This window comes from Ovis canadensis, chromosome 13, assembly GCF_042477335.2.
Source record: "Ovis canadensis isolate MfBH-ARS-UI-01 breed Bighorn chromosome 13, ARS-UI_OviCan_v2, whole genome shotgun sequence".
In the NCBI taxonomy this organism is placed as follows: domain Eukaryota; kingdom Metazoa; phylum Chordata; class Mammalia; order Artiodactyla; family Bovidae; genus Ovis; species Ovis canadensis.
In genome coordinates, this window is record NC_091257.1 from 86,667,692 (window position 1) to 86,690,389 (window position 22,698).

Genomic DNA, 22,698 nt, shown 5'->3' on the forward strand with positions numbered 1-22,698 from the left:
AATTGCAAAGCTGAGATAAGGCATTACCTGGTTTAATAACATATCCTTATGTCTTTTTTAAGTAGTAAGTTTTATAATCAGGTTTCAGTGAGGAATTCTACCAACGATTGGTTTTTGAAACCAATCAAGAAAATGGCGTCTCCACTCATCACGGTGATTCAATAACACTCAAAGGAATACTCCCAAGCAATAGAAATACTCACCAACTTTGGGTTACGTGCTACCAAGAGGCACTGTTGCTGCTGCTCGGTTGCTTCAGCCACACTGGACTCTGCAGCCCTATGAACTGTAGCCTGCCAGGCTCCTCTGTCCATAGGATTTTCTAGGCGAGAATACTGGAGCGGGTTGCCATGCCCTTCTCCAGGGGACCAAGAGGCACTAAACTGGTTACAGTCAATTCTACTGTAACACTTGTTTCCAAAATGCAAATGTTCTCCAACATGATTGACACATCAGGGAACAATGTGAGTATAACATGAATTTCACATTGGCTATGTGTGATGCTGCACACAGAAACACTAGCAGAGCAGACAACTGCACTCAGCTGGACTGAACCACGGAGGAACACCCCAGACGCACCCACCTCTAATATCTCCCTGCTCCCTCTGTTCACTGAGTGTGTTATAAGCCATGTTGATCCACATGTGGATCAACTCACCACCACTTTCAGACAGTCCTCCTCCACCTCCTCCCAGTAGCTCATGGACTGTGGTCTTCTGATGCCCACTTCCACAGGCAAACTTCAGGACATTTCAAGGCAATGCCCCGTTTGTATTACATTTTAAGACTGTACATGTGCATACAGGTGGACATGTGCAAGTACAGCTGGGCCGCCATTTTCACTAGGCTGCTCTCTTATGGGCCTGTCATGAATGAAAGGTGTGACCCTGCCCCACTTTTTTCCATGAACCCGGAAGCTTTTATTGTGTAACTCTGAACAGTGCAGTGATTTTAGGCACACATTATGTTGCACTATAGCCTACCTGTTTTATTTTTCTTCTTGTTCCATGGAAATGACTGTATTGATGGGTCCTTCACTCCCCACCCAGAAGGCAGAAGGGATTCTTTCCCCCTCAGAAGTCAACAGCTCATGTTGCCACGTCACTGGTCCTCCACTGGAGCACCTCCAGCTCTAGATACCAAACCAATGGCACACAGCTCTCTCTATGTATGTACCAATGTGTGACCAATGATCAGGGGCATTTGAGTCAGAAAACCTTAGTGCAAACCCTGAGGGTGCTGCTGGCTAATTCTATGACTTTGGATAAAACGTTTAAAAATGTTGTCTCAATTCTTTCATTTATATATGAGATAAAAGTACATATATCGAATGGTTACTTAAGAAAAATAAAATAAATAATGTGATTTGCAAAAACAAAAACAAACAAATCCCACATTAACACTAAGTCCTTTTAATTTCTTGAGTTGCATTCGAAGTCAGAACATCTAAGGGTACAAATCAGGGGTATAATCCTAGCTAGCTCCCCTTATTAGTAACATCACAGAAGCCTAGATTCTTGGGGATATGGTTGGATACAAAGAACCCTCTAGGACACAGTTCTAGTCTGCAAACTCTAGCATCACCAGGAACATCAGACAAACTGTCAGAGCCTGGCTGAAGGAAACACTGAGCCAGGAGCCTGCAGGGATTTAGAATTCAGAGGACCTCTGGACAGACCATCCCAACCCAGATTCCTAATAGAGTCTAGCCCCCAGGGGACACAGAGGCAGGAGGCTCTGAGGGATGAAGGCATTTTCAGAATCCACTGAGAGATGCTTTCAGAGCCAGAAGGCACCAGGAGCACCTCAGTGGCTGAACTAGAACTAGGAGCTCTCAAGGACATTGTTAAAACCAAGAGCTCACTCGGGTCACAAGCCCAGCCCAGGGACAAAACTAAAATCAGAAAGACACAGGATATGCAAGATGAATCAGAAGCACTCAAAGACACAGATCAAGGGAAGCCTCAGGTCACACAGTCAGAGCCAGGAGCCTGCAGAGATACAGCCGGAGCTGGACCCTTCAGGGACACAGCCAGGAGCCCTCAAAGAAGCGAGATCAGGACCCCTCAAGGACTCAGAACCAAGAGTCCTCAGAGATGCTGTCAGCAGTAGGAAGCCTCACATACTCCAAAGGTCCCAGGAGTATTTGGGGAGAAGGAACCAGTGTCCCGGGAAATACTGTCCAATCCAGGAAACTCTCCAGGACTAGAGAGGCTAGACGAGAGCTAGAGTTAGGTGATTCTTAGACTCACAGGTGAAGCCAGGAGGGCCCCAGAGATGCCTCCAGAACCTCAAAGGCAAGACCAAATACTGTTTATTACCCCAACAGGATGCACACTTATACCAAAGAAGTTGAGGAATGACTGTCACAACTTCAAGAGCAGCATCACTCACAGCCACTGCACAACATCTCAAAACAGTCGGGAAGAAGGGTCCTACCTGCACACTTGGTTCTGGTGGTGAGGGGAGGCCCTGGTGGTCCCGTGCCCCCTTCCCCGGGTCGTGTGAGCAGCACTCGGATCTCATACTCCACATCGGGGTCCAGATGCCACAGCTTATAGTTGGGAGAGTCGACGATGTGGGTCTCTGCCCAGGTGCCCGTGGTCGTGCGGTACTCCACCTCCTTCAGGATGATGGGGCCATCTCCAATGATGGAGTTGGCGTTTGGCTTGATCCACAGGTAGGTGGCCCCCACGGCCAGCAGCTCCGGAGGGGCGATGGGCGTGGGAGGCTCTGAAAGACAGGAATCAGCAAAGGATGTCAGACGCAAATGGTTTACAAAACGGACTTCAGACATATGAGGACAAAGAGCAGAATTCCGTAGAGCCAGAGAAAATAGCCTAAAATCAATTAAGTTATTTAAGTAATTGTATGTAAATACCTGAATCAATATTTCTTCAGTAACTATATTCAATCTTCCCTGGTGGCTCAGATGATAAAGAATCTGCCTGCAATGCAGGAGGCCCAGGTTCGATTCCTGGGTTGGGAAGATTCCCTGGAGAAGGGAATGGCAACCCACTCCAGTATTTCTGCCTGGAGAATTCCATGGACAGAGGAGCCTGGCGGGCTACAGTCTATGGGCTCACAAAGAGTCAGACACAACTGAATGGCCAACACTTTCATCAAAACTCCTTCATTTAAAGAAAGGAAAGAAAGAAGGTCATTGTGATTTTTCCTGAACGCAGCAAAGCTGCCTGGGCTAATAGTCTGTTTTCTATCCTCAAATGAGAACCAGCCTTTACTAAATCAGAGTTTGGTTCAAAACCCATGGGAGTCAGGGGTTTACAAACACTTCTTTTATGGGAACACACAGATTGTTAGTGAATGATCTGTGGAATGGTGGTAGGAGCTGAATTAGCAAAAGGATGATGGCACAATGGGAGTTCAACTTCTTCTTCCACAACTCTAAAAACTTCCTCCACAGAGAGAGGGTCACGATCACAGTGATGCCAGTGGGAAATCAAGGGTCAAGGGAAAAGTCACGCTGAGCTATTTTGGATCTCCTATGTGTTGCTACCTCTCTTTTACTAAGTTCTATAACTTCAGCTAAACAGACTAGAATTTTAACAGGCACTAATGGTGGCCTCTCTCTGGCAATTTTTAGCTCACTGGCAAAGCTGCAGAAATTAACACTTGCTTTATACTTACTTACCAGAAAATTTCATTTGCATTATTAGTGTCATTCTTGGGATATTAGCACCTCCATTTTGATGGATTAAAATCCTGAGAACCCAAGTGATCATACCCCTTAACCAAGAGAGTGGAACAAGTAAGGCAAAAGGGAACCCACATCAGCTTGCCTTCCAACACCAGCTCTCCCTTTGGAAGGCTGTTTATCTCTTGATACCCATTGTCTACAAACCAGTATGGGTATATTTATTTTTATTTGTAGCAAAAATCAGCAGTGGAACAACAATAAAGAAGAGAGTAGAAAGAGAAAACAATTCCCCTTCCTTACCACCTAATATAGTTGCCATTTTTATATCTTCATGTTCCATTCCAATTTCTATTCATATACTTAAATCATTTTTGTGTGTAGTTACAGTGACACATAGACTCAGAGAAGATTTTCTTTTCTTCCCTCATTTATTACAACCAAAGGACTTTGCTTATACACAATGTGGATTTTAACATCACTGTCTTTAGTAGTGATAGAAGAGAGCATCAGATAATTTCAAGAATTATGCTCTGATTACAGGGCACATTAGAGTAGTTTCAAGTATTGTGGAGGTAAATAATGCTGCAACAAACATCTTTGTGCAAATGATTCCAGTCCTTCTTGTCTTATATTTTCTTAGGACCAACTTTCAGGAAGTGGGTTATCTGTCCAAGGGTATGAATAAGTTAGTGATTCTTGGTGTAGAACTAGGAAGTAAGGGTGGGGATGGCATTTGGGACGGAGTACACCAAAGCTATGTTCAAGAACTTTTGGAGGGCCTCTGGGCTATTAAGGCAGGTATCAGTTTCAGTTTGGAACTCAGGTGGGAGCTCTGGGAAGATAGGTCTCATTCAGTGTTTTCTTTCTAATTAATTATCTAGCAACGAAAATTCTCCAGAAAGAGAACAATCATCTATGAAGCAAAGATGGACAATATTTTCTCAGTGTGACTTGAAGCAGATCTTCAGGGACAAGTTCAAATTGCCACTATTATAACCTGCCATTTGGTCAGAGGAGGAAATTAAGCAGATTAGTCAAGCTAGATGCTTTTCTTTACAAAGCCATGGAGGATATTTCTCAATGCCTTGTTATCTAAAGGTGTTTGCAAATTGATTTTTGGATAATTTGTTCCAGGTAGAGAAGTTAAGTTGGCAGGCAGATAATTTCTGGGCTCATCCTTTGTGCATTTTAAATATATAGACCCTTGGATCACCATTATCTACTCTCCAGAGTTCCCATCAGTCTCCAATGAGGCCCCAAAGGTGATATTTTTGTAGCTCTGTGATGACTCTGCCCAATTCCTTAGTAAAATTATTCACAGACAGGCCCTGGACAGAATTAAGATTAGCAGACTTCAATACATTAAGGCTTGAACAAGTGGTTACAATAAGTTCTCCTCCATGGACTTTCCACCCTAGTTTCTACTCTCCTAGTTTAGGCATGAGCAGTAAATTGCTGACCATCAGAAAGAAAATCAAGTATCAGTCTCTCCACATGCTTAGTCTCTTCATGTATTTTTGATGGTAGGTGCAAGTATAGTAACAAACATTCCCTCAAGGATATAAATATGTCCATCTCAAATGTCACACTAGTTTACACGTCCATATGCAGACTTGTCCTTCCCTGTGATCACTCAAGAATAGATCACAAACTACATCCCAGTGTTTCCTGTACCTGATCCCAGGAAGCCATCAGATTATTCTTTTGTTCTTTCTGTTTTTATTAATTTATTGATTTATAATTGGCACATGAAGGCACATGAACTCATGGATCAAAGAGAAAAAAAGGGAGGAATGATTTTTTTTTTTTTGGTAGGTACCTGCCTTTTTAAATAATGCACAGAAAGATTGTACCTGTTACAGTTTTCCTCTCTGAGATGAGCTATTCAGCCAGACACTGCAAGAATGCTATGAAGCCATCTAATTCAACCACCAGAGTCATCAGAAAGGAGACCAAGAACTAGGAAGAGCCCATGAAGTTAGAAGAAGGTGTAGACAGCTTTAGAACTCAGGGTCCAGGTAGCATATCTGCCTATGGGTTTTCTCGTCCTATACTTGAGATGCTGAAGCAGATAGCCGGGAAGATCATTAAAAGAAGTCTATACAAGTTATCTTTAACTTTGGGGGATATGCAGGATGCTATGGAAATATGAGAAATTCTAGACTCTTCTCCTCAGGAAAATGTACATAAGCATACTACCTAGAGTTTTGTACATCATTTCAGGAATTCAGGAACCTTTTTGAAGACCTTGCATGAATTCTTAAAGATTCTATGCTGAGAATAAAAGAAATCCACAGAGATTCTCCTGACAGCCCACATGCCCCTAAGAGCTGACACTTCTCAGGGACCCTGAAGCCACCCTTTGCTGCAGGAGCTAAAGCCTGGGAGCACTACCCTGTAAGCAAATGGAACTTGATGTAGGGGTCATAAACCTAGTGCTTCCAGGCTCCCAAATATTTGGCGAATACAAATATGCTAAGATTTCCACCAGACCAAGCACAGTAAATGTCTAGGTTCCCATGACCATGACCCACCCAACACATTCATAGATTCAACAGTCGGGCTAAAATATTTAAAGGAAAAAAACATGACTCTGCCCATTTAATGTTATATGTAGAAATCTTCCGCAGAGGATGTCTTAGGTGTTTGGGCTGCTATAACAAAATACCACAGATTGGGTGGCTTAAACAACATTTATTTCCCACAGTTCTAGAGGCCAAGAAGTCCAAGTTCAAGGTGCCAGCATATTCAGTGTCCATGAGGCCTGTGTTATTGGTGTTTTCATGAGTCTTTTCACATATGAAATGACTAACACCTCTCTATACCTGGCCCTTCACCATCAACTGTGCAAAGCCAGGAGGAAGTGTTTGACATTTGATGGTACTCCTTGCTGAGAAAGGTTGGAACAAAATCAAGAGGGAGGGAGCCTGGTTTTCAGGAAGATGAGATCTGGGTTGGGAGATGGTACCAACCTCCCTCCAGTCAGGAATCAGAGCACTTTGAGAATAAGAACCCCAGGAGCCATCACCCCTGAGGCCTGGGCAGCAATTGCCCCTGACTGGCCAAGGCTCTCCTTCAACAGGTAGGTGGTGAAGTGACCCCTTAATGCAATTCTGCTTCATCCTCAGGCAGCAATCTCCAGACCAATTCTGTCTTTCTCTTTCCTGCTGTGAGCACTTGTAACAGTTTGACTCCCCAGAAATTCCTACAGAGAGCAGAAGTGCTTCAAATAGCTGGAGAGCAAGCTTTGCACTTGTGTATTGTCTGATCGAGACAGAAATCAAATATTTTGAGAAAAACTGAATGCTACTAAGATTGAAGTGAGCTCTTAGGCATGTTTAAGGTGAATATAAACTGGCTTCTGACACTATCACCCTCTGCCTCCCTCCTGATCATCTTTCTAATTGCACAGCATTTACTGAAGCATGTGAGAAGCGTTCCATAGGAACGCCCTACCCTGCCCCACCCGCCAACATACCACATATACCCAGAGACTATTTTATCACTGCCTCATCCACACTGGCACACATGCCATTTTCCCCGACTGGAACATCGTTTCTGTTGCTTTGAACCAAACCATGTCCATTTTTCTTTTCAATTCTGCTTCATAATGCCTCAGTTGTGTGGACCGCAAGGCTAGGCACACTTTAGATATTTAAAAAGCTTCATGCTGGTTAGCTTTTCTACCAATCAGCATGCAACATTCTTGTATCAAATAAGGCATGGAAGATCAAAGAGGAGAAGAAAATCTAGTTTTGGGCCAGGACCTGGTCTTTGTCCTCCGCGTCTAGTTAGCTGTGTGACCCTGGACACACCACCCAGTCTTGGTGGTTCTCAATATTTTCATCTTTAGCATGAAAGATGATTCAAAGTATAAAAATATCTGAATTTTCTGCCAAGGACCATGGGGGTTCTATGTGGATATGTTTACCGACTCTACCCTGACTGTGTTGCCAGCAGTAGACTGCACCACCTCATTCATCGCTGGCCCATGAGGTCCCCGAGTAGAAGGCAGAATAATAGATATAGCATCCAGTCTAGCAGTAGGTGTCGACTAGAATTAGTCTTTGTGTCTAACCTTAACTTATGGCCAATGTGCAATAAATATTTAATGACCTGTTTAAATGGACAGAGAAAATATTGGATACGTTTTCCCAAAATAAGAGGTTGGGGTGGCAAGACAAAGAGAAGGAAAGAGAGTGTTATAGAGAACAGTGGATGGGCATCCAAGCTAAGAACTGAATACGTCTGGGAGAAGACATCAAATGCCTGGAACAGAACAATAATCAAAGACATAGCTAAAGAAAAAAATTTTGAACTAAATGAAGGTCTGAACTTGCAGACTATGAAGAGCACAGCGGGTTGCAGGAATAATCAATGAGGAGACTCAAACTTAAGAACATACTGGCAATATTTTGAAATACCAGACTAAAGAAAAATTCCCACAAGCATCTAGACAAAAACAGATATTCATCAATGCAAAGCAAAAAGACTGAAAAATCAGTTCCCACACTTCATCATTTCAGTTTGAAACACAGGAATATAAGAGAAGGTGATAATAGCAATCGTAGCTATAAACGACAGCAGCGGCAGCTAACAAAAGATGCGCAGTTTTGATGAACCTGTCACTGTTCTTAGTGCCTTAGAGTATTAACTCATTTAATCTTCACAGCAACTCTAGGAATAGATAATATTATGATTCACATTTTTCTGAACAGGAGAAAGAGATGCAGATTCAGTAACGTGCCCAACATCAAACGGTTAGTAATTTAAAGAACCAGGATTGCAGCCAAGAAGGGGGGTCTGCATTCCACTCACAATAGTATAATACACACACAAGATTTTAAGAGGATTTTCATATCCCAAGATGTTTATAGACAACTAAGTTGTGGTACATTGGCGAAACCAATGGATAGACAAGTTTAGATTCTAAAAAATGCAGAAGATGTATTATCTATATAACTTGATGATAGATCCCAGTCCACACTGGGGTGAACTGAAATCATGACCTCTAAGATGGAGAAACTGGGACAGTAAAAGGATCCGTCTCATGGGATGATTACTAATGCAAGACTCTTCTTTCCCAGGTAAGAGTCTAAAAGGGAATCACTGCCTTACGTCAGGCCAAACCAAGACAAAACCGAAACTTTTAAAAAAGACAGAAATCCCTATGGCATTTAGATTGTGCTTACATGTAAGTAACTGCACTGTGAATGGTTAAGCCTTCCTCTGGCAATTATTCTGAAACTGGACGTGAAAAATTTCCATGGAACAGTTTCTCCTTAGACAAGACTCTCCAAAGGTACAAAAGCCCAATTTTAACTAAATTAAAGGAAAACAAACAACAACAACAACAACAAAAAATCCCACCTACCTATGCCTATTAAAATGTCTAGGTAGAAATACGCCAAATATTGATTTTTCCTTAGGATTGTGGGGAAATGAGTATTGTTTTCTTTCTCGTGTGTCTCTGCAAATGTCCTCTAATAAACCTGAATTGGGTGTTTATTCCAAAGATAAGCATATTAAATAAGTGTTCTTAAATGTTGAACTTTTCTAACCAGTGGGGCCTTTGCTGGGATTCTATGCTCTCCACCACTAGGAGTATTTAACAGTCAATCTCCCCTCCCATCTGCCCCGACGACAGGTGACAACATTCAAGAACCACATCCGTGTCCCTTTGCCAAGCCAGTTCTTCCCCCATAGCTCCTAATAAGGAGAAATCATGGCTGCCTTTGGCACGGCTCAGATGCCTGCACTGTAAGTTGAGACTGGACTTCTGAAAGGTCCCCTAATTACAGCAACTAATATTTTAGAATGCTCTACCTGCTTCCTCATTCATTTTCCTCTGGTGCCCCACAAAGCACACATCTTACAAGTGAGGAAACCAAGGCTCAGCTACTTTAGGTAACCTTCCTCGTCTCACATAGTGAATGAGCAGAACCATGTGCAAACCCAAGCCTTCCCAAAGCCTGCCCCTGTCCTCAACACTGTGCCAACCCTCTTTGTGCTCTAAGTGTTAATATAAAAAGCGTGCTTCTATTTCAGACCCACAGCCTGTGAGTTCAGCAGAGTAAAAGTATGCACTTAGGATTCACTGTGTGCTAGGCACTGTGGTAAGAACTTTATATGCATCATCTTATTTAATCCTGGAACATTCTTCAGGCAAGGGATATTAGCAATCCCATCTTATAAACTAATTTTAAAAACCCTAAAGCTTAAGGAGGTTAATGGCTCACAATCACAAGTAAGAAAAGGAACCAGGTTTCAAACTTAGGAAGATCCCAGAGCAGGGCTTGTAATCACTATATTATACTGTCTACTGCTACTAGGATCCCCACAGTTGAGGAGGATGAAATGATTTATCTTTCAAAGTCATAGAGAAGTGGTTTTGGTGAGAAGAAGCCAGATCTGGTAACTAGCCAGTCCTTCGCTAACCTGGCATCAATAATAGTCAGTTATCTCAGAACCCCAGATATGGAAGATACATGGAAAGACATTAGCCCTAATTGCCAGATGCAGAAATCCCTAACATGAGCTAAGACTCAGCTTGAAGCTTATCTCCAGGGATAAAGAGCAGAGTGTACGGTGTTCACACAAGTAGTGAAGAGTTTTAACGGTGAGAAAGTACTTTGAAATACAGACTACAGTCTTTCTCTACCTGCTGTCACCAGAATGTCACACCAGGCCTCCAAGAGCTGGCCCCTCCCAACCTCTCCAGGTTCCCTGACTACCGAGCTCCCCTCACAAGTAATACAGAGGTCGTAGGAGGTGTTTTTGCCTGTGCTGGTCCCTCTGCTGGAACATTCTTCCCTTTCTATCATCTCACTTTTCTTGTCTGATTCATGTCAATGTATGGCAAAAACCACCACAATATTGCAAAGTAATTAGCCTTCAATTAAAATAAATATATTAATTTTTTTAAGTGAGCTCTCCTTTTTTAAAACAAATGAATTTATATATAACACAGAACTAGACCCACAGACATAGAAAACACACACATGGCTACTAAAGAGGAAGGAGGGATAAATTAAGAGACTGGGGTTAACATATATGCACTGCTATACATAAAACAGATAACCAACAAGGAACTACTGTACAACACAGTGAACTCTACTTAATATTTTATATTAATAATGACCTATAAGAGAAAAGAATCTGAAAAAGAATACACACACACATAGATATATGTATATAGGGACTTCCCTGGTGGTCCAGCGATTAAGATTTTATGCTTCCAATGCAGGGGATGTGGGTTTCAATCCCTGGTCAGAAAATTAACATCCCACATTCCATGTAGTGTGGCCAAAAGGTGAAAAAAATAATAAAAACAAAATGGTGTCATATTAAATGATCCATTAAAAAATGTGTGTGTGTGTAACTGAATCACTTTGCTGTACATCTGAAACTAACACATCATTGTAAATTAAGTATAGGTAAATGAAAAATAACATGTAACAAATGCTGGTTCTTTAGATAAAAACATGAACTGACTTCTGTGAGAAAAAAAGAAAGAGTGAACTGTCCTCTGGGACACCGTCCTGGCTGTGTGCTCTGTGCTGCAGGGTGCCTGAGCCCAGGGTCCCAGGAGCAGAGCTTGAGACAAGGATTCTGTGCAGAGACTAAGTGGAGGGAAGTTCTCAGAAGAAGGTGGACTAGGGAGCCAGGATGTGATTTTGTCTAAAGACGAGGCCATCCTCATCCCAGAGGTGCTCTGGAGCAGAGAATGCACCACTCAAGGCTCCTCTCTGAGGCAAGGGGGCAACCTTCTGTCTCCCTGTGTTATTAACTGGACATGGGCTGTTTAGGGGTGTAGGCATTTCCCCTCAGGTAAGCAACTTCCCTGTAGCCAAGGACGAGAAATCCGGATTTCCTAGGACTTCTGCAGCTAGACACCACAAACTGGGAGGCTTAAAACATGCACAGCCTTCCAGTGCTAGAGCTGAGAAGTCTGAAACCAGGGTGTCAAAGGCGACCTGCTCCCTCCAAAGGCTGTAGGGAAGCCTCTCGGGCACCTGATTCTAGTGTTTGATCTTGACCTTCTTTGCTTGGAGATGCATCCCTCCAGCTCCGCCTCTGTCTTTACACAGCCTTCCCCCACCCCCCCGCCTCCCCCCGCCGCCCCCCCCCCCCCCGTCTGTGTCTCTCTGTCCAAATTTCCCTTTGCTCATGAGGTCACTGGACATACGAGGTTAGTGCCTTCCTTCTTTTCCTGCCTCAATTCCCCTTCAATCAACCAGTGTCCCCTTCAAATTCCAAATAAACTATTTGCAAACCCCTGTCTCAGGATATTCTCAGTTTGGAGAAATTCCAATTAAGATATTATGATACACATCTGTGTCTCTTTCCCTGTCTTGCATACAGGGTCGTCATTGCCATCTTCCTAAATTCCATATATATGTGTTAGTATACTGTATTGGTGTTTTTCTTTCTGGCTTACTTCACTCTGTATAATCGGCTCCAGTTTCATCCATCTCATCAGAACTGATTCAAATGAATTCTTTTTAACCGCTGAGTAATACTCCATTGTGTATATGTACCACAGCTTTCTTATCCATTCATCTGCTGATGGACATCTAGGTTGTTTCCATGTCCTGGCTATTATAAACAGTGCTGCGATGAACATTGGGGTACATGTGTCTCTTTCAATTCTGGTTTCCTCGGTGTGTATGCCCAGAAGTGGGACTTTTGGACTCAGAGGGAGAGGGAGAGGGTGGGATGATTTGGGAGAATGACATTCTAACATGTATACTATCATGTGAATTGAATCGCCAGTCTATGTCTGACGCAGGATGCAGCATGCTTGGGGCTGGTGCATGGGGATGACCCAGAAAGATGTTATGGGGAGGGAGGTGGGAGGGGGGTTCATGTTTGGGAATGCATGTAAGAATTAAAGATTTTAAAATGTAAAAAATAAAAAACTAAAAACAAAAAACAAAAAACAAAAAACAAAAAAAAAAAAAAAAAGATATGATAGTTTTATTCCTAGTTTTTACAGGAATCTCCACACTGTTCTCCATAGTGGTTGTTATCAGTTTGCATTTCTACCAACATTGTTTAAGAGGGTTCCACACCCTCTCCAGCATTTATTGTTTATAGGCTTTGTGATGATGGCTGTTCTGACTGGTGTGAGATGATACCTGACTGTGATTTTGATTTGCATTTCTCTAATATGAGTGATATTGAGCATTTTTTCATGTGTTTATTATGGCACTGAAACATATATTTTACCATATGTAAAATAGACAACAAGTGTGAGTTTGACACATAACACAGGGAACCCAAAGTCCGTGCTCTGTGACAACCTGGGGGGTGGGGTGGGGAGGGGACACATGTATGCCTATGGCTGATTCATGTTGATGTTTGGCAAACACCATCACAATATTGTGAAGTAATTATCCTCCATTTAAAATAAATAAATGTATATTTTTTTAATATTACAAAAGCTGGGGCAAGTTACTTAACCTCTCTGCACCTCAGTTTCCTCATCTGTAAAATGGGGGCAATAACAATACCTCCTCCATGGAGGTTGCTATGAAGATTAGGTAAGGTATTGCATTCAATACCCTTGGAACAGTCCTAGCACATAACAAGTATGCTGTGTTAGTTACTATTATCTTCCTCCTCCCAGCCAGGAGGCCCTGGAGTCAGTCAGCAGTCGGTGGGAAACAGCTGGTGCCCCCATTTCGCACCCCCCACAGAGAGTCACAAAGATCCCATTAAAGGCATTCCCCTCACTGTGTCAGGATGAAAAGGGGCCACAGTCCTCTCAGTGTGTACTCCTGCCAGCTCTTCCACAAGTAAGTACATTTATGAGCTCAGCCTCGGTCTACTTCACACGGCTGTGCTGCAGCCAATGAATTCATTTAAAAATGCATAATTCAGTAACGACTTAGCACCAGGAGAGAGTCTGTGATCTGCAACACTCGACACTCGGTCTGCTCCGGGCTCCGCTGTCCTCACCGCAGACTTGACATTTTTGAGAAGACTCTTTGCTGGGCCACGTCCCAAAATTAAGAGCTGAATCATCATTCTAGAAGGGCCTTTTCTGTCCTCGCCTGCTAATCAAGAGTCCTAAGAAAATATGACTAGAGAGTCTATCTCTCCCCAGAGAAGGGCCTAGGAGAGCCTGGACTCTACGTCTTCAGAATCAGAGACCACACTGCCCAGCTATGGAGAACAGGGTGGAGGAAACTTGTGCCTTCACCTATTTGGATCTCTGAATTCCAAAGACATCCAAGTCTACACTTCTGTATGCTAGGGAGGAGTCTTAATCTCCAGTATTTTACATGGTGGAACTGCCTTGGAGGATGTGATTGAGTTAAAAGATTTTGAATGGGGAGAGGATCTTGGAATAGTCAGACAGGCCTGATGTAATCACAAAGATCTTTATATGTGAATTATCTGTGAAATAAGAAGACAGAGAAACAGACTCAAACAGAAACTGAAAGAGGCTGCACAGCTGAACATGGAGGAAGGACCATGAGACAAAGGATGCTGGTGGTCTCCAGCAACGGCGAAGGCAAGGGGAAAAGTCTCCCCTAGAGCCAAAAGAAACGCGACCCTGTTGACCCATTTTAGCTCCCTGACCTTTAAGACAGTAACTATGGGGTGTTTCTCTCTGTTTTGTTTTTAAGCTGCTAAATAAGTGTGTGGTTGTTAGTTACAGCAGCCGGAGAAAACGAACACAAGGGGTGGATCAGATGGAGCAGGGGACGGAAGGCTTCCTGGAGGAGTCAAGTCATGACAGGAAACGATGGGAGAGTCTCACAGGCCCTCGGGGAGAAAGGAGCCTTCCCAGAGATGAGAAGAGACTGGGCCACATCCTCTGCAACACAGATGAGAGTCGGGGAACAGCAGCAAGGTGATCTGAGAGGTCAGTGGGGACCAGATCAGGAAGGGCTTCCTGAGGAGCCTGAGGCTCTGAAAGTGGTGGTGTAACACAGATACAAGGTCTCTTTGGACACCCCTCTTGAGTGCTGGCTGAATGGGTCTGAAGAAGAGAGACTAGAGTCAGTGGGAAGTTGTGTCCATTACCGAGAGCAGATGATGATGGAGGTCTGGGCCAAGACGAGGACCATGGGGTTGGGTAGGCAGAGTCAGACTAGAGTTAGACCTCCCGGTGGTTCAGACGGTTAAGCATCTGTCTACAATGTGGGAGACCCAGGTTCGATCCCTGGGTCGGGAAGATCCCCTGGAGAAGGAAATGGCATTCCACTCCAGTACTCTTGCCTGGAAAATCCCATGGACAGAGGAGCCTGGTAGGCTACAGTCCATGGGATGGCAAAGAGTCGGACATGACTGAGCGACTTCACTTTCACTTTGGTCACAGAATGGATCTAAGGGGCAAGGGAAGATGGGACCAGTATAAGGCTAGGAGTCAACAGGCTGGGTGAGGCCACAGTCTCTCCCTGACCTCCACAATGCTCCCCCAGTCCATATAAGTGGGTGTCCACTTCACTTTCCCTGCCCAGCACCCCAGTGCCCTACGGACTTCTTCACACTATGCCCAATGCTCACCACTCCATCCCTTTGCATATTCATATTAATTTTCACTCACAAAGGACAGCATGATATATTGAACATTCCAGAATGTTGGATCCAACAGATAGAGGTTGGCTTACAACCTCTGTTACTTAATTGCATGACTGTGCGTAAGTTACAGAACTCCTCTGAGTCTTGGTTTCTTCACGTGTAAAACCAGTATAATGGGTCATATCTCACTGGGTCTTTGCGAAGATTAAATATAAATGCCTGAAACAAGACAGACCCTAAATAAGCATGAGTTATGAATACTCCCATCCTTCTTGACCTCCTGTGCTTGTCCTCCTCCGCACCCACAGCCCTCTCCATTAATGAGCCCTTGGATCTAGCTCTTCAACTCTCCTCTGATCTCCACTCTGAGCATCTGGGTACTTGGTAGCACATGCGATGAAATCATTTTCAGCTTCACGCTTGAGGAAGCCACTCATTTCCCACCAGGATAGGCAACTCACACTCAGCAAGCACCAGGGGCAGGGGGGAAACACGGCAGCCAGCTTAACAGAACATGTCTTGAGAAAAGAGAAGAAGAGGGGATGATGAGAGCGAGGGAAGAAATGCGAGATTCAGGGCAACCGGAGTCCAGGCAGCTTCATCAGTTACTACACTGCCAGGCACAGTGAGAGAACGAAGGGGCTGGGGCTTTGGAGATATTGTCATTTTGCAAATTTCTCTCCTTGGCATATCCCTATGTGCAAGGGGGAGATGCATAATTAGTCTCTAAGCTGCTGAAATGGCTGGAAGTGACTAGAAGTATCGACTGCTCTGAAGTGTCAGGAAAGGGTGTCCAGATGGATTAAGAAGCTTATCCACAACAGCCTGCTCAGTTTGTGGGGAGAGTTTAAGAGATGATTACCCCCTTTATGTTAAGGAACTGAAAAATTAGCCTCTTCCAAATCCCCCCGGGCTCCCTCTGCACTCTGCCACATCCAGCCTGGAGAGAAACTTAGCAGAACTTAATAGCAGCTCTTGGGGTAAGAACTTTGAAACAACAGGATAATGCACAGCCCCACAGGCCATGGGCCACTGTCCCCATCCCCAGAAGCCACAATTCTGGTTCAGCCAGGGAGACACTGGGTTCTGGGAACAGGATAAAGGGCTTCATGCTGGTACCCACCGCAGGCACCTGCAGCTGGGTACTTCTGTGCCAGGTAAAGCATCAGGCGGGGAAGAGAGGAGACAAGGAGCAGAAGGCAAATTTCAAGCACCGGTCTAGATATTTCTAACATCCTAATCATGTGAAAGTGAAAGTCAAAGGTCCCGTCCAACTCTTTGCAACCCCATGGACCTTACAGCCCATGGAATTCTCCAGGCCAGAATACTGGAGTGAGTAGCTGTTCCCTTCTCCAGGGGATCTTCCCAACCCAAGGATCAAACCCAGATCTCCCACATGGCAGGCAGATTCTTTACCAGCTGAGCCACCAGGGAAGCCTAAAACGTGGACTTCTCAAATAGAGGCACAGGGAATCCAAAGAAATAAAGAACAACTTTCAAGGGGATCTACAAAGTGACAGGGCTTTTGGATGGAACATCTTCCTGGGGAAGAATTCTACTGGAAGACAGACAGCAAGATAAGCTTGAACTTTTTCACACATGAAAAGGTTTCAGGGAACTACCACCTTGAGACACATTCTTTCATAGAATACCAAGAGAAGAAGTAGTTCCACACTCATTTTACAAGCCCAAGGTAACCATTATGCAAAGAGGTTACAAGCATATCACAAGAAAAGAAACTTTTAGGCTAATCTCTCTCATAAACGTAGAAACAAAAGTCCTACACCTTATATTAGCAAACAAAATGTGGGGATATATAAAATAAATACTAAATCCTCACTCCACCTCACCCTTAACCCCTGGGAACCACAAACCCATTCTAAAATTTTGACATTTCAAAAATGACAATATATCATCTTTCAGTTCAGTTTAGTCCCGTCCGACTCCTTGCAACCCCCTGGACTGCAGCATGCCAGGCGTCCCTGTCCATATCATCTTTGGGGTTTGACTTCTTTTCACTAAGCGTGATTCCCTGAAGACCATTCAGGTGGTTTACATCAACAGTTCATTCCTTCTAAGTTGTGTTCTATTGTGTGGATGTCCTACAGCTTGTTTAACCAGTTACCTGTTGGAGGACATCTGGGCTGTTTCTAGTCCTTAGCTACTACAAATGGGGCTGCTATGAGCAATCATAATTATACAGATTTCTATAATTCTTCCTTCCTCTGGGATAAATGTCAAGGAGTATACAGTTCCTAGGGCATATGAGATTTCAGACTGGCACAATGCTTTCCAGAGTGGCTACACCATTTTATGCTCCCAGCTTTTCTGCATCTTCACCAGAATTTGGTGTTATTACTTTTTTAGCCATCCTGAAAGTGTGTAGTGTTATCTCACAGTCATTTTAATTTATTCTACCCTAGTGTCAGACAGCTTTTCATGTGCTTTTTTGCCATGAGTCTAGTCCCTTCAGTAAGATATCTGATCATGACTTTTGCCCATTTTCTCACTGGAATGTTGTTTTAGGTTGTCTGGATTTTCTTGCTGCTGAGTTTTAAGAATTCTTCATATACTCTAGATATTACTCCTTTGTCATGCAGGTGGTTTGCAGGGTTTCTCCCTCTATAGCTTGTCTTTTCATTTTCTTCACATGAACTTTCCCAAAGCAAAAATTTTAATTGCAATGAGGCTCAATTTATCAATGTTTGCAGTTATAAATCATGCCTGTGATGTCAAGTCTGTGCTAATTTTTGTTTTTGCTTCTGACTATATTCAAAGTCATTAGTGCTCAAAAATAATTGAAGATTCCGGACTGGGCTCAAACATTCGGTTGACAAACACAAACTATCCTTGGCTCTATTTCCTGCCACACAAGTTTTCTCATTTCAACACGGAAATGTTGAAAAATATGTCTGGTTTGCTTTGAAAGTTTTAGTCGCACTCATCATTTAATTGTTAGAAGTATAATATTTTTAAAAGCATGTTTTCAATCAAGATGATGGATAGTTGCTTTAAAATGGGAAACAGGAAGCATATGCTCAGAACCATCAAAAAGATGTAAGCCAGTAACATTTAGAACAATCTAGAAGGCCTGGATCCAACACAACACTGTCCTTCAGAATCCCCTCATGGAGCTTAACTGGGAAAAAGATGGGAACATGACCTCAAATTCAATTAGTGATCACTATTAAGCAACTCTCAATATGGACAGGGTAAGATAGACTGAGATATTTATTTAATATGTGACTTCTATTACTGCAGAGCTGCAAAGAGCTAAAATTCAGTATTTCTTGTGCAAGAAAATCCTGAACATTTGCAAAAGATCACCACGTTCATGGCCATGCTTAAAGACATCCAACCCCATGCCTGCCCACAATGGTTGTAGCCAGTCTCTAAAATGGTCCCCAGAGACTGACTCCTGGAATTCACATCCCTGTGCCAATGCTGCTGCTCTGAGAGTGGGCGAGCCCTCTTGGCTCACTTCTAGCAGTTTAGCAAAGGTGATGTGATGATGGTACCTCTGAGTTCAGGTCATAAAAAGACTGCCATCCAGCACGACTTCTCTCTCTGTCCACCTCCTTCTCCCTCTCCTCTCTCCCCATGGCCTTTCCCCTTCTCGCCTGCCCTTCCCTCCTTCCTCGTCTCCTCCCTCTTTCTCTCTTCCATCTCATCTATCCCTCTCTCCACCCCTTTCTCTCTCTCCCTCCTCTCTCTCCTCTTTTTCCCTCTCTCCTTTCCTCCTTCTCTCCTGGCTCCTCTTCCCTTCCCCTACCCTCTCTTTCTCACCCCTCTCTCCTCCACCCCTCCCTCCCCTCCTCTTTCTGCCACGTTGTGAGTTATCTTAAGTTGAATCACGCATCACAAATGATACCTTCTGCCAACAATTCTCGAGGCTCTGAGGCCACTCACTAACTGAGACTCTGAGGGCCATAGCCATGGAAGTGGTCTTTTCAAAGGACCTTCTGAAGACTGCCATGTGCGGGCATCTGGGATCAGACCCTCCATCTGTCAAGCCTTAGGAGGACTACATCCTATGAGAGACCCAAAGGGAGAATCACCCCGTTAAGCTGTATCAGGATTTGGACCCATGCCTGTGAGGTAATAAAGGCTTGTGGTTTTAAGCCACTGCATTTGGGGGCAAGTTTCCTTGTAGTCACACGTGACTGATGCACCATACATATCCCACAGATAACTAATCATTTGGAGCAACATCACCAGACTTTTTGTTACTGAAAAGGCTAGGAGTTAGTATAATAAAGATGCACAATCAAAATGCACACACACACACACATATGCCTGAAGCTTCTTTAAGATCAGTTTTAGTATTACCTTTGAAGTTGAAGCTCACAAACTAGGCAAAAAACTAGGGGAGACATAGGTATATCTATTTGATAAAAATAAAAGAAGGCAGCCTACTTTTATGGAAGGACGCCCTCAAAGGAGACATTTTCAATGTATTTTAAAATGTACTTGAACACTTGGTAAGCCCAGTACTTTATTTTGCAGTGGTAAGCAAAGACAGGAATTAACATCTGGCCATTCAAAATATTTCTTCCATATATTATATGATACTGATACCTATGAAAGCATTAATTTGCTCATTACTTCAAATAAAGAAGTAATTGTCAATGAGATATGGATGGATGTTTGCATGAATGGAACTGAATGGATGATGGACAAGAGAGTTTTTGTAGGGTAGAACAGAGGGGTCTAGACTGAGGAATGATGAATTCAAATGTTCTAGCAGTTGGAGTATCATTTGCAAATAAAAGTTAGCCCTAAAATCTGCCTCTTTATTTCTTAATGGGGTGATATAAAACGGAGGACATGTTTAAAACTCACCTTTGTAGTCACAGCTGTAATAAAATGAGGAGTGAATTTGAAAGCTTGCCCTGCTCGGGAGATATACCATGGCCTATTCGAGGGGGCACATTGATGGCCTCGGTGAAATTGCCGCCATTCTTCATTGAGGAAAAACACACACACAGGTAATAACAAAGTTTTAAAAAATCTTGCCCAAAACCTCATCTAGATCTTAATCAGGAAAGCAGTCTGATTAAAGCCACATATACCAAAGGACAAACAGGTTTAATGTAGCAATTTTCTCAAGGTATTAACATTTTTTTTTAAAGAATTGATCTCTAACGGCATCATTCCTACCGAGCTCTTCACAGCTTGAAGGCCTTTATGGCCTCTTTAAATTGCCCCATGAATTTCCGCTCCTACCTTTGATTCCCCTAACAGAAAAGAAATGTACCTTTGATTATATGTTCCTACTTGGAAACCCCAATGAGGTTTCCCAACAGTCAGGATGTACTCAAGACTGACCCCAAACTATCGATGTTCTGCCCAGAAGGCTGATGTGGGAACACTGGGGGGTCTCAAGGCCAATTCATGAAGCTAAAGTAACCAGTTCCTTTGCAGAAGAGAAGCATAAATGGAGCCCCTTGAAGAAATGGGAAGATTGTTATTAAAACTCTGCAGGGCCTTGTGCTCACAGGAGTCCTTTGAGAAACCTAAACTCTGCTCACCCTAAATGGCTAACAGACTGGGTCTAAATCCATTCCCCACACAGGCCCAAGGACTATTTTTTTTACTAAAGGACCCCTGTATTTTTTTTTCCATCTTAAAAAAATTTCTTTTTTATTTGGAAGATAATTGCTTCACAATATTATTTTAGTTTCTGCAGTACAACAAGATAAAACAGCTATGTGTATACATATATCTCCTCCCTCTTGAGCCTCTTTCCCACTTCCCCTGCATTCCACCCTTTAGGTCAGCACAGAGTACTGAGCTGAGTTCCCTGTGTTATAGAGCAGCTTCCCACTAGCTGTTTTACATGAGGTAGTGTGTGTATGTCAACATGTCAACGCTACTCTAAAATGATCTTCGACATTGCAACAGTGGCTTACAACTTCGCTGCACATTAGAATCACATGGAGAGGTCTGAAAGCCCCTGCCATTCAGGTCTCAATCCTACACCAATGAAATCAAAATCTCTGGGGTGAGGCCCAAGCATCATTTTTTTTCCCCATTTATTTCCAACGTGCAGCCAAGTTTGAAAATCACAGGGCTGCACCATTCAGCAATTCATCAAAATACTTCCTGAACACTCATTATATGTATGGCCCCTAGAATGACCTTCAACCACCCCCTGTTCTTTAGTAATATTGCATGTAAGTAAGCATTAGTCGCTCAGTCATGCCCGACTCTTTGTGACCCCATGGACTGCAGCCCACCAGGTTCCTCCGTCCGTGAGATTTTCCAGGCAAGGATACTGGAGTGGGTTGCCATTTCCTCCTCCAGGGGATCTCCTCAACCCAGGGATCAAACCCAGGTCTCCTGCATTGCAGGCAGACTCTTTACCAACCGAGCTATAAGGGAAGCTCCACTATTGCATGTATATCGGTATAATTCCAGCACTGGGGTGAGCAGTGAATGGACACTTAAATGAATGAATGACAAATGAATGAATGGCCTTCCTCATCTATCTGCCTCCTCCTGGCTCGAGATCCAGAGAGGAGTTCTAATGTTCACAGAGAGCTCTGCATTGCTTAACCCAACCAACAACTCACAATTATGTAGTGATAATGTGCACACACACACAAAAAAACTAGGTAGGAAAGGCAAGTGATGGTGGAGAACTCCAACCTCATGGTATTTCCTTTGCCAACAGCCTCACTTCAGTTCAGTTCAGTGACTCAGTCGTGTCTGACTCTTTACAACCCCATGAATCGCAGCACGGCAGGCCTCCCTGTCCATCACTGTCTCCCGGAGTTCACTCAGACTCAAGTCCATCGAGTCGATAATGCCATCCAGCCATCTCATCCTCTGTCATCCCCTTCTCCTCCTGCCCCCAATCCCTCCCAGCATCACAGTCTTTTCCAATGAGTCAACTCTTTGCATGAGGTGGCCAAAGTACTGGAGTTTCAGCTTTAGCATCATTCCTTCCAAAGAACACCCAGGACTGATCTCCTTTAGAATGGACTGGTTGGATCTCCTTGCAGTCCAAGGGACTCTCAAGAGTCTTCTCCAACACCACAGTTCAAAAGCATCAATTCTTCAGCGCTCAGCTTTCTTCACAGTCCAACTCTCACATCCATACATGACCACTGGAAAAACCATAGCCTTGACTAGACGGACCTTTGTTAGCAAAGTAATGTCTCTGCTTTTCAATATGTTATCCAGGTTGGTCATAACTTTCCTTCCAAGGAGTAAGCACCTTTTAATTTCATGGCTGCAATCACCATCTGCAGTGATTTTGGAGCCCCCCAAAATGAAGTCTGACACTGTTTCCACTGTTTCCCCATCTATTTCCCATGAAGTGATGGGACCACATGCCATGATCTTCGTTTTCTGAATGTTGAGCTTTAAGCCAACTTTTTCACTCTCCTCTTTCACTTTCATCAGGAGGCTTTTTAGTTCTTCTTCACTTTCTGCCATAAGGGTGGTGTCATCTGCATAGCTAAGGTTATTGATTTTTCTCCCGGCAATCTTGATTCTAG

At 43.5% G+C, this 22,698-nt stretch overlaps 1 protein-coding gene across 8 annotated transcripts in view; it reads right to left on the bottom strand.

The window, feature by feature from the left end:
* Positions 1-22,698, bottom strand: part of PTPRT (protein tyrosine phosphatase receptor type T) — a 1,160,687-nt gene that overhangs the window by 613,267 nt on the left and 524,722 nt on the right. For all 8 annotated transcript variants that reach the window (XM_069548590.1, XM_069548586.1, XM_069548589.1 and 5 more), the window contains exon 7: positions 2,440-2,733. In XM_069548590.1, the coding sequence (XP_069404691.1) occupies positions 2,440-2,733 (294 nt within the window). The remainder of the gene's footprint in view (positions 1-2,439; positions 2,734-22,698) is intronic.